The 13,048-nt window shown below is 32.9% G+C and overlaps 1 protein-coding gene across 12 annotated transcripts; it reads left to right on the forward strand.

Moving 5' to 3' along the window:
- The first annotated feature begins 6,210 nt into the window (after positions 1 to 6,210).
- LOC116019168 (guanylyl cyclase 1-like) lies at positions 6,211 to 13,048 on the forward strand. Of its 12 annotated transcripts, none has more exons than XM_031259295.1 (11): positions 6,211 to 6,501; positions 6,586 to 6,706; positions 6,782 to 6,855; positions 8,339 to 8,736; positions 8,870 to 8,994; positions 9,143 to 9,254; positions 11,618 to 11,692; positions 11,971 to 12,059; positions 12,189 to 12,250; positions 12,385 to 12,457; positions 12,643 to 13,048. In XM_031259295.1, the coding sequence occupies exons 4-11, from the start codon at positions 8,569 to 8,571 to the stop codon at positions 12,731 to 12,733; spliced, it is 795 nt and encodes a 264-aa protein (XP_031115155.1). In that variant the 5' UTR covers positions 6,211 to 6,501; positions 6,586 to 6,706; positions 6,782 to 6,855; positions 8,339 to 8,568; the 3' UTR covers positions 12,734 to 13,048. The 12 variants fall into 12 exon arrangements, with proteins under 12 accessions (XP_031115155.1, XP_031115160.1, XP_031115154.1 ...); XM_031259300.1 differs by having other exon boundaries at positions 6,586 to 6,678; XM_031259294.1 differs by having other exon boundaries at positions 6,606 to 6,706.

Consider the following 13,048-nt stretch of genomic DNA (forward strand, 5'->3'; position numbering starts at 1 on the left):
ATGCAGTATGAATTCAGTATTTGATATGTAATATTTCTTAGCAGCAATTTGAGATGTAATATTTCTAAGTTGTTAATCTGTTCACCTGCATGCCATGTCTTTACCTCCAGCTTCCAATTGCAGTATGTTTTGATGTGGGGTAATCAATATGTAATACCCCGTATTTTCCTAACATTATTATTTTAATAAATATTTTCAAAAAGGGATTATTATTATTATTTTATATAAATCTAACTATTTTGTTATGGGCATTGGGTCAACTTATTTTTTTACTACTTAAATCCCTAAGCCCAAATGTGATTATTTCGTAATGTTCTGAACCTAACTTTAGCCCAATTTTTTTGGCCCATTTATAATTCTCTAATTTTTCTACCGTAAAAATTTTTAGGAGTATGTGTTCTGTCCCGATTTTCCTAGGAAGTGGGTCATTAGGCACCATACCATTAACATTGAATTTCCTATTTAATTAAATTAGCCCGTAGCAGTGAAAATTTATTTTGATCGTAGCATCGCTGTATTTCGCGATGTACCGAACATTACCCGATTTTAGAAATTAAGGTTAGAATTGAGTTCGGGATAATTTTGGTTTTGAATTTACCCCTACCTAAATTATTTCCTACCGAAACTATATCTGTTTTAACCCTTAACAGTCCAATTAAAGATATTTTCTTGAGTTACCATAGGAATTTGACACTTGGCAACTCCCTACACCACATGTTAGTATTAAATTAATTAAGAATTGCTATAAATGGAGACTTGATCTCCAAGCTTCTCCATATCTCCCATTTGGCTGAAAATTAGAGAAGGGAAAAGGGAGAAAATTCTTCATCTTCATCCTTAAGCTCAAGAACCTCCATAGCTAGGATCCTTCATCAAGACCACAAATATTCGGTAAATTTCTATTTTTGTTCGGTTAAAAGCTTTGTTTTCTTCTCTAGAACCTAACTATAGGTTAAAATCTCTTAAAAATTATTGTTAGGCTGAAAATTAGAGAAGGGAAAAGGGAGAAAATTCTTCATCTTCATCCTTAAGCTCAAGAACCTCCATAGCTAGGATCCTTCATCAAGACCACAAATCAAGAACCTCCATAGCTAGGATCCTTCATCAAGACCACAAATATTCGGTAAATTTCTATTTTTGTTCGGTTAAAAGCTTTGTTTTCTTCTCTAGAACCTAAATATAGGTTAAAATCTCTTAAAAATTATTGTTATGGTGGTATGTTTTGCTTAGGAATTTTTGGTGAAAGATTTGAGGAAAGATTCTAAGCTATTATTGCGAAAAGTGCTTCACCCAAGAGGTAAAAAATCACTTAAGTTGGTTTTGTCACTTAAGATTTGATGATTGATAGTTAAAATAGGAATTTATGAGCTTTAATATATGGATTATTAGCTAATGATAATTTGATGGTATTTGTTAGTAATGATTGGGTGTGGTTATGATAGTGTAATGGTACATTAATTACGAGGATGATGATGGCTTATTTATGATGGTATTACGAATCAAATATGGTTATTGATTGTTAGTTGGTTAACAATGGTGATTAGTTGCTGTTAATATGGATGGAGAAAATGGCAGAATGATGTTGGCGAATTTTGTTGAAGATGGTGTGAACCTGTAGGAATATGGTGGAGTTGATGAGGTAAGGATTAGATGAAATTTATTGTTAATATGTAGTTGATGATGATGAAGGCGTACTGGAAATGGTAAAATGCTTAGATAATGCTAATAATGATCTAAGATGATGAATTAAAGAGGGATTAAGGTGAATAATCAAGGTACGTAATTAAGACTAGTGACTATTATTAAAGCTTAATGATGATGTTTAGTTTTTGAATTAATTATGGATTATGGTTAATGGTGATTAGGGATTGAGGTTAATGGTGATTAGGGAGTGAGGTAGTAATTCTAATTAAAGATTAATGGTGGATGCAATTGTTATTGACGTTGGCGATGATTTAATATGATTATTAATCATGGATTATGCTTAATGATGGCTTAATGGTTAAGTATGAGGATTAGTTGTTAATTATGTGAAGAGTGTAAGTTTAATAATGGTATGGTGATGCAATAATTGGGCGAGTAGTGATTGATGGTGATTGGATTATTAGCTGTTAATTATGGATTGATTGAGTTAATGATGGTGAATAAAGTTTAATTGGGTGCTTAGTATGATGTTGTTGGGTTTATTGCTTAATAATTGAGGGTTATGGACTAATTATGGAGTAATTAGGATTAATGATCCTTATTGAGCTTAAGTATGGTGCGTAGTGTAATGAGGTGAACTATGGTAAAGAATGGTGTTAGTTGATAAGAAGGATGGGTATGTGATGACTAAGTTGCTAATGATGATTAGGAAGTTGATGGTGATGATGTAGTGCATGCTAAATATTGTGATTATGGCTAATGATGGACTAAGGGCAAAACTGATTATGATTAAGGGAATAATGATGGATTAAAGGTTCATAACGAAGCGTATAATGATGATGGTGATGTTTGAATAAGAGGTTGATACATGGGTTATAAACTGATGGACTGAAGATTGATTATGGGCACTAATTAAAGAGTACTAATGGTTAATGCTATGGCAGTAGTGAATAGGAATAATATAGATGGTGATGGAGTAATAATGGATATGATTATAAGGTGATGGTCTATGGGTTAGTTATATAACTTAATGATTTTTATGATGATTAGGAATTAATTGAAGGATGACGATATTATTGGCGTTGTTGATGAATATCTATGACGATGATGGGTTTATGATGATGAAGATAACGGTTTAAGGGTGGTCATGGAATGATGATTAAAGAATGGCTATTGGTTAATAATTGACTAGTAATGGTGATTGAGTTAGTATTAAAGATGGGTTAAAGATGATGAAGGGTTAATTATGGATTAATGATGAAGGTTATGGACTATGGATAGAATTAATGACTTAAGTGAAAGCTATTAAAGTTAGTAATGATCTTTGGATAATTATGGGTTATTATTGGAGGTATGAGGATTGTTGTTGATGGTGGAGAAAGGTGTTAGAATTATTGTTATTAAAGGATGAAGGTTAAAAGATTAGCCTAAGGAAGTGTTGTTGGGTTAAGATAATGGTTATGAGAGTACTATGATGGAATGAGTTAGCATGACTATCAATATTAATATTAATAGTTAATAGTTAATGAATAAAGATTGGTCGGTTCGCAAGTTTCCTATTGAAGTGGTGAGATGTGCAAATGATTTTGGGAACTATGCTTGAAAAGCCTATGGGCAAATAAAAATGTTTATGAAACTTACGTCGAAGGACGTATGCTATTTTGGTAAATAGGTTGTCAAAAACCTTATTTTTGTGTGAGGAAAATGTCACTATTAGTAAGTGGGTATCTTACTTGGAAGATGAGGAAATGGTATTTGGAAAGCCTGCGGGCATTGGAAGTATTTTGAAAATCCTTTTTAAACAAAATCACCATCTTGGGCTAATGAGGTAGCCAATTTCAAGTATTGGACTCATTATGTGAAATATGCCCAAAAGGAATGATTTAAGAAAGAAAAACTAAAGAAAGGAAAATGTTTTTCCAAAACCTTAGTTTCTAAGTAAGTTGAGGAGGACCTTGATTAGCCTACAGGATAAAGCGAGCTTAAATGCCATTTCCAGTGGTTGTTTACATCGTATGATCAGTTCATACTAAGAGGGGCGAAGTCTATTCGCCGAGTATTGTATAACTCATAGGATGAGGAATTCCTATGGGGGTGTGCACACTTAAGGTATAATTACTCCAAAAGTCCGGGTAGGTGTCGTTTTTATGGACCTGGCTAGGCCAGCTAGGAATCATTCTAATGAACATTACGTCCAGGGGATCAGTGTTAGACCGGGTGACGACCACTGAACCCAAGTTCGATGATCCAAGTGGTCAAAGAGGGAGTTAAGAAAATACTCCAAAGGCCTCACGCTTGCTAATATGAAACTAAGGAAGATTTAAAAGTAAGAAAGAGTTATTCTGTACCGATACTTAGAAGAAATGATGGTATCCAAAATGAAAGCTTTATAAACTCTTTTTGTACAAGTCTTCGTTGTTAACTTATGTGCAGGTGAAATCTCAACAAATGGGTAAAGTTGCAAAACTCATATATACATGTTTTTGAAAAACTTTTGTTGAATTTTGAGTGACCATGGATTTTCTTACTTAGCCGTCGTGCTAACTACACTTCAATGTGTCTTTATTTAACAGATGTTGTCTAACGTGAGCTCATGTAGCCCGATGAGCTCTGAATAGGATGGAAGTTGAGGTTGAGGTCTACTCTATCTTAGAATAGATACCCTGGAAGTTTTAGCATTGTAAGAAATACCCGGTTGTATTGACTATTTCCAAAGGTAGTAAGTTAGACTCTGGATTGTTATTTGATGTTAAGTTTAGCTTTAGCGTTTGGGTATAGGAAAGATACCTAAGCGTGGCGGTAACACCCATTTTCTTTTGGTAAGATGTATAAGCTTCCGCAATATATTATCAGTGATTTTGTAATAAATTTAAGATGTGAAAATTGGGGTGTTAATTACACAATATAAAGACTACATATTCACCTGCAATATATTTCTAAATTATATGAATTTTTTGCCTCTGAACCGTTGATATTTACTTAATATTTGGAGATTTTGAAATTCAATTGTAGAGTATTTAATTTACCAAAAAAAAAAATGTAGAGTATTTTGAAACTCTAGTATGATGGTATGAGGGTATTAAAGTAAAATAACCATTATAACATAAACAACAATTCATCACCAAACATGTTTATATTACATAACTCAGTTTGTACCAAACACAGGAATCTAACATTCCCAGCAATCTAACATTCCCTAAGGTAATCTAACATTCCGTGAACCAAACGCCCCTTAATTTCATCCTATACCTCCAAACGCCATCCTGCCAACTCCTATTACATTCATTACATCTATGCAAACCATTTTTTGGTATAAGTTTTTTGTTACAACCTGTAAACTTGCAAAAAAGATTACACCAATCATGATCGCTCGCTATATGTAAACTTGCAAAAAAGATTATACCAATTATGATCGCTCGCTATACCAACAATCATTGCAGGAACCTAATAATCACCATAGTGCAGAAAATAGTGTATAAACATTGTTAAAAAAATAGTTTGCAGGGTGTATGTAAATCTTTGTGTATATAAAAAAGAATACAAACATCAGTTAACGTTATTAAAAAACTTCTTCAACAAAAATCCACAAATACTTGACCAAAATCAATCATATTGATTTAATTACAAATCAATAATGCCACATCAAATATCATATTGATTTAATTACAAATCAATAATGCCACATCAAATAAATAATTGATTTAATTACAAATCAATAATGCCACATCAAATAAATATCGGCGCCATGTCATCAGGGTAACAGGAAAACCTGTAAAAAAGTCTAGGCGAAAAATTTTGTATGGTGCATGCATCGAAACAACAATTATGAAAGGTCAGGGTGCAGCATAAAGAATCGCTTTTGGTTCATGGTGCGGAATGACACTTGAACCAATCTAGCCTAATACAAATTTTGCCCAAGACTGGTCCAATCCAACTAACCCAAACCCAACAACGTTATTAAAAAACTTCTTCAACAAAAATCCACAAATACTTGACCAAAATCAATCATATTGATTTAATTACAAATCAATAATGCCACATCAAATATCATATTGATTTAATTACAAATCAATAATGCCACATCAAATAAATAATTGATTTAATTACAAATCAATAATGCCACATCAAATAAATACCGGCGCCATGTCATCAGGGTAACAGGGAAACCTGTAAAAAAGTCTAGGCGAAAAATTTTGTATGGTGCATGCATCGAAACAACAATTATGAAAGGTCAGGGTGCAGTATAAAGAATCGTTTTTGGTTCATGGTGCGGAATGACACTTGAACCAATCTAGCCTAATACAAATTTTGCTCAAGACTGGTCCAATCCAACTAACCCAAACCCAACAACCCCGCAAATTATTGTGTGGGTCATGATACACATAGCTGAGTGGACCATGAATATAAGATATATTTTTATTATATTAAAAGTACATTATTTTTGTTCCGAAGGTACATTATTTGATAATATATATAAAATAATATACTTTCAGTACTTGAATAATATACTCTAAAATAATGTATTTAAAAAAATGTATTTATGGTTTGTGTGAACCAATTGCAGCAACCCAACCCATGTGAAACCCTAAACACCCATTCTTCATTCTTCTGCAGCCTTTAGCTCTACCTTCCGCTCCTTCACATCCTATCTCTTCCGCACCAAATCCACCATTTCTGGTCTTCTTCTAGCACCCTTCACCCCCACCAGCTGCACCCTTGAGATGCTTCATGCTTGGAAGCTCCTGAGCCCTGAAGAGAAAGCAAAATACACTACTTCATGGTTGTTAATATGATTTTACAGATTATTTTGCAGTTTGAACATTTTGATGATTTTACTTTGGCTTCTACATGGGAAAGGTATTGTGTGTGTGTGTGTGTGTGTTTTTTTTTTGTTTTTTTTTTTTAAATTATTTAATAATTTTCATTGCTGAATGTTCTTAGTCTGGTTCTGTTGTAAGGAGCTGACGGATCCAGCTTTACTTTGATACAGCCATACAGGTTCATATCTGAGATAGAGGCAGTTTGCAGTCAATGGTTGGCAGATGTCCCTAGAAATTTATTGGTATCATTATTATAGCTATAGTTTTTGACCATTCCATTGGGCCTGCTTATTGAAGACTTGTTCTGTTAATTGCAGAGTAATAGTCATCTAGATCAACTCTACAAAGATGATGTTTTGCTGCTGCTGGGTTGTTGGATTATTTAGTTAAGGTAATTTTTATTATATTTTTACTTTTTAGAGTGGTAACTTTTATTTATGTTTTTCCATAGAAATTGACAATTGTGCAATTAGAATGGCAGTGAAAGATGCTAAAGCCTTTTGTGCCTAGATAAGCACATTGTGTTCAAACTGATATTATTGCGCATATCCATGATATTATGATTGTAAAATCATCCATACAATCTTTGCATGTGTTTGAAACAATATAACTACTGGTTTTCTTGTCAAAGTATCCATAACATGTCATCTTATATTTATTACACTATTTGTGTAGACTAACAACTCTTTCTTATCAAGTGTTATGCAAATGATGAAACTAATTTATTATGCCATTTAAAAAAATTGAATGTCTTTACAAAAAAAACCCAGAGATATTGACAATTGTGCAATTAGAATGACATACTTTTACAGGGCAATCAAAATTTAAATCCCTCAAGTGTTAAATGGATGTATTTACAACATATATAACATCTACTATATTGATTATTTTTTATTGATATGTTCTAATTTCTAAGTTTTATTTTGAATTTTGTGATGTTACTGATTGTTCATGAATTTGAGCTGTGTGATGTGATCTTTATCTTTCAGTCCTTTTGCAAATTCTGACTTTGTGTTCCACTTTGGAGAGAAGCTACATTTGATGAAAATGGATTGAAACTTACTGTTTTTGGGAGGATCACCCAAGTAATTGTGGGTTTATTTGATTTTTGTTCTTGGTTTATTATTGTGAAACTATAATCTATAGTAGATTGTATAAGTTCGAACAACTTCAAATAAAACTTTCCTCCAAATATGAGCATGTAGGTTGTTAAAAGTTGATTTATGAGTGAGTTACTTAAACTTCATTTGACTGATAATTGATGTTTCCCTTTTAACTAAAGCTATTTCTCTAAAGAGCTGGTTTCATCCAATGGTTAATTTTTTTTCCCAAACAGATATGATCACAATATCATTGATAATGTAAGAATAGGGAAGAACTATCTCAAGTATTGTTGAATATATCTCATTTATCTGAACTTGGGGGGAAAAGAGAGATGATTGTGTGGCTTGGAAATGTCGGGAAACCCAATTGAAGTATATGCACTTCCCACGGGTAGTTTTTTAGGATTTATCAAATGATATATAGTTATAATCGCTAGTGCATTGTGTGTTTATGGACTAGAGAAAATCCATAGTTCGGTTTTTGGCAAATTATGTTAGATGTTGACATTATGGTCACATACTTAGATACAATCCATAGTTTGGTTTTTGGCAAATTATGTTAGATATTGACACTATGGTCACATACTAAGATAACTATCAACTGGTTTATCAATGAATGTTAACAATTTAATTGGAGTGTGATCACATAATTAGCAAGCATCATATGATTGGTTTATATGGAGTCTTGTTCTTATCTTGCTGAATATTTTAAATCAGAAAATAACATAGTAATTGTTTTAACTAATTTCTATCACATGCTTCTGATTGCAGACATTTAATCAGTTCCCCGAATACTGCTTGATTTCCACTGTGTCGTTTTTCTATTCATTTTAATGGTTGATGCCTTTATATTCAAACCTTGTTGAAGGCCCAATCTCTCAATCACTTTGACAACGAAGGAAATGTGTCAGTTTCTGAGATCCATTTTGCATTCTGAAATTTAACACCTTAACGACTGCATCAAATCTTATAAAGTGCTTCATTGAATCGTTTGGTCACTGATGTGGCCTTTATATGTTCTCTTCAACAAGTTTTTGGGACCGCAAGAGGAAAATGTTCATGGACCGGATGTGAGCAATTTGAGTTTTAACAGTTCCTTCCCTTTTATTCAGTTACCAAATGGAAATGTTTACAACAGTATGGTTGTCTCCCGATCATTTTCTGTTGAAGTGAGTCAAATTGTTCATTCACATTTAATTAATTGTTGCTTCTGCTTTAGCAGATTTGCTAGTTCAAATGTTGGAGACATGGTTGTGTTTGTAAATGTTGTAATTACACTTATGGCTTGTGTTTTGGCTCTAGGTTCCGCACATCAACCAACTACATACATGGGATTGCGGTCTTGCCTGTGTTGCGATGGTTTTGAGAACTCTTGGCTTCAGTGATTGTAATGTTATAGAACTAGAAGAGCTATGTTGCACGAGAAGGTAATAATCTTTGACTATCAATTGATACTTAACATTTTTGTCATTATGGGGAACCCCTTCTGCCTTTATTTGGAGCTTAATAATTGTAATTTTGATAGATATAAAGAATCTTTCTGCATGATTTATTGATGACTTTTTTTGGTTGCAGCATTTGGACAGTTGATCTTGCATATTTGTTGCAGAAATATTCTGTCGATTTTTACTACTTTACAGTCACACTAGGAGCAAACCCCAAGTTTAGTGTGGAGACGTTTTACAAGGTAATTCTCCCCTGCATAACGTGTTTTGTGAGTGCCGCTATATTTCCTAAATGTTGTAGATTGGTCAGCTTTGAACTATAGTGTCATTACAGATTACATATCGTAAAAATCCCGTTCCAAACCAGCATTTCTCAAATTTTGAGAATCTTCTCAATTCATAAAAAATTATTTTTATTTTCATTACTAGTAGTTGCAATGGTCTTCATGTTGTCGTTTATGCCTGCAAAAACTTTTAAAATTGAGCCCGTTGTTTCTTATGCTTCAAGAATCCTTTCGAAATTATGAATCATTTTGAGCAACTCTATATTTTTGTGAGGTTATGTAGCAATGCTATGTTATATCAGATATTTGAGCCATGGTGGCGAGGAAGAAGGCTAGCTAAATTTATATGTTCTCGGTATCCAAATTTAGTCTTCTTTTAGTTACTATGGGCTTTTTAGTTGGAATCGTGTTCTCGCTTTCCAACATTGTGCCATTCTACTCGTCAAACTGTGCTTTATTTTATTTTATTTTATTTTTTACTGTTAAGAAAACTGGTTGCATATGATGTGAGTACATCCGTGATCAAGGTTGAAAAAATCTCTAGGCGCCCGATTTTTTATTATTTATTTATTATTTATTTTTTTTTAAATTTTTAAAAAAAATATTTTAATAGTTAATAATTGTAAAGTACTAAAGTGTTTAAAATTTTAAGTCTTTACGCTTTAATAGTTAAATAGTTAATATTTAATAATAAGTTAACAGTTATTACTTACTATTATTTATTAGTGTATTACTTATTAGTTTAATTTAGTTATTACTTATTACTTATTATTTTATTAAGTTACAATATTACTTATTAGACTATTACTGGGCGTTTGGTTGGAGCCTGGAGGGAAGGAATTAGGTAGGAAAGGAATCCGAACCAGACACATAAAATGGGATGGAGGGAGTATTATTTATTAGTGTATTACTTATTAGTTTAATTTAGTTATTACTTATTACTTATTATTTTATTAAGTTACAGTATTACTTATTAGACTATTACTGGGCGTTTGGTTGGAGGAAAGGAATTAGGTAGGAAAGGAATTGTAATTCCATGGGAAAAGAATAATGTGGGAATGAAGTGAGAGTTTAAATTCCAGTATTTGGTTTGCAGGAATAAAATTACTTGAAATTTCAATTTCAATGTTTGGTATACATGGGTGTTAAAAGGGAATAAGTAGTATAAAGTCCAAAATGTCCGTTATTGTTATTGTTATTGTTATTGTTATTGTCATTGTCATTGTCATTGTTATTGTCAGTGTCAGAGTCAGTGTCAGAGTCAGTGTCAGTGTTATTGTCAGTGTCACTGTTATTATTTTTATTATTATTATTGTTATAAACAATGCAAATTTTCAATCACTATTGCATAGAAATAAAGAATTCATTCGCTATTATAAACAATGTTAACAAACACACAACTCATGGCCTCATGCCATTCACTGTTGCATAGATCGGTGCACAGAATGAAGATTATACAACACACCTACCATCGGCGTACAAAATGAAAATTTTGTTGTTCAAAATTTAGGCAAATACGCTATATACACATATCAAATTTAAATACTTGAGAGTTTTGAGAAAACTTACTTGATTAAGGTTGGTCTAGAATGATTACTGCTTAGCGTTCTCGGTTGATAGTAGTCGAAGAATAATACACGCCATAATCTAGAAGTGAAGGTCAAGCATCAATTTTAGATTAAAAAAATGGAGGGTTAATTTTGTATTATTATTTTCTTCCTAAAATCCTTGGAATTAAAATCTCAGGGGAGCCATGGGAGTCTAATTCCATGAAAATGAGGGAATTGCAATTCCCTCTAACCAGATGAAGGAATTTAGTTGCCTTCGAAATTAGATGGGAATTAAGTGGGAATGAAATTGTAATTCCCTCCAACCAAACGCCTCGTTAGAGTATAGTTAATACATTATAACATTAACACTTTAAATGTTTAAGATTTAAAATTATTAAAATATTAAAAAAAAAAACGCCCCAGTTGGCCGGGCGCCACCTAGGCGATTTTTGCAACATTGTCCGTGATGGATGATTTTGTATATGAAGCATATAATCACGCATCTTTTCCCTAGGAGCATGCTGGTTTGTTTTTATATACAAAGTGGGAGCTTTGAGTACGCAACAAGTATGTAATGCTACTGGCCTTGAAGTGAAAACATAATAGTTTAGCTAAACTTCCAATCATTTGGTTTCACCACAAGCTGTTGTTAACGTGATTTAGATGCAACTGATGAACCGATAAAATTGCCTCCTATTTATACTCTATTTGTCGGGTAAACTGCTGCATTATTTTTCTATGACTAAAGCACAAATTAAATCCAATTTGCAGGAACAATTACCTAGTGATCTGGTCCGTGTGAATACGCTGTTTCAAAAGGCACGGGAAGCTGGCATTGATATTGAGGCAAGCTATTTATCATAAGGACATGCTATTCTTTCATCGTTCGACTCTTTTTTTTATTTTTTTATTTTTTTTTATTTTTTTTTATTGGAACGAAGTACTCACCAGCAATTGGGTAGCCTCAGTTGTAAGACCCATTAGTAAGATAATCTAGCTGTATTCTACGATTCAGTGTACAAAACCTGTAAAATAGGAAAGTTAACTGCTTTAATAATGCTCACGCACACTTTTGCATAGATACATAAAAGAATAATCATCTGACGGGTATATTCGCTATACAGTGCAGGTCAATTAGCAAAGAAGAGATGTCCATATTAATCTTGTCGGGAAACTATATTGCAATTGCTTTAGTTGACCAATACAAGTTAAAGTATTTTCTCTTTCTCTTCCTACAAAAATTTGCCGCTCCCTCCCGCTTGTATTACTTCATGAAATGAAGAAAAATTTTCGGTTTGAATTTGTGATTCACTCTTTGTTTACTTATATGGCCTTCGTGCAGTCATTCTTGGCTGGAGGACCTTTGTGTTTCGAGCTTTTGTAGCAACAGGCCTGGGTATACTGGTGAGAATTTTTGGTGTTCCCCAATTTTCCGCTCTTCATTGGCTTAAACATAAAAGCGTGTATAATATGTTATTTCAAAACATTTTCCTCAACAAAGGCAATATCTTTCTGATTTGCATTGATATTGCTTGCAGGTCACTATGTTGTCATTTGTGGCTACAATGCAGACACAGATACATTTGAGATTCGAGATCCAGCAAGTTCAAGGTTCGTTTAATTCTCATCTTTTGCACTCCTTGAGCTTTTATGGCTTTTAAACTGGGAAAAAGGGTAAACACAAAAATGGAAAACATAAATATGTAGTTGTCTTCTTCATTACGATAGGATTTTGGTCTTACCAATCTCGAGTTACATTGGTGCTTTGCTTTGAATAAATGATGAATCATTTCTAGGAAACATGAAAGGGTTACTTCAAGGTGTCTAGAAGAGGCTCGTAAATCGTTTGGCACTGATGAGGATCTACTACTGGTACGTTGCCATTAGTAATTATTAACCTGCTCGAAGTTGAAACCCGCATTTGTGATCGTATGATAAATTACTTGATGTTTTTTGGTGAACATTCGTTTGGAGAAAGAGAATCCAAACAGCCCCTTGTCGTTCTTAACTTCACACGATTGCTGATATCCAGTGTTTTGCGGCAGATTCATTTGTATTACATAGAAGAATGTGTAATTTTTCTTGTATATTTATGGACATTTAGGTATATATATTAGCATAAAACAGTTATTCATACAAAACAAGTGATACATAATACTTTGTTATAGATGTTCTTAAATAAATGCCTTTTCATTATCAAAA

Source organism: Ipomoea triloba, chromosome 5, assembly GCF_003576645.1.
Source record: "Ipomoea triloba cultivar NCNSP0323 chromosome 5, ASM357664v1".
In the NCBI taxonomy this organism is placed as follows: Eukaryota; Viridiplantae; Streptophyta; class Magnoliopsida; order Solanales; family Convolvulaceae; genus Ipomoea; species Ipomoea triloba.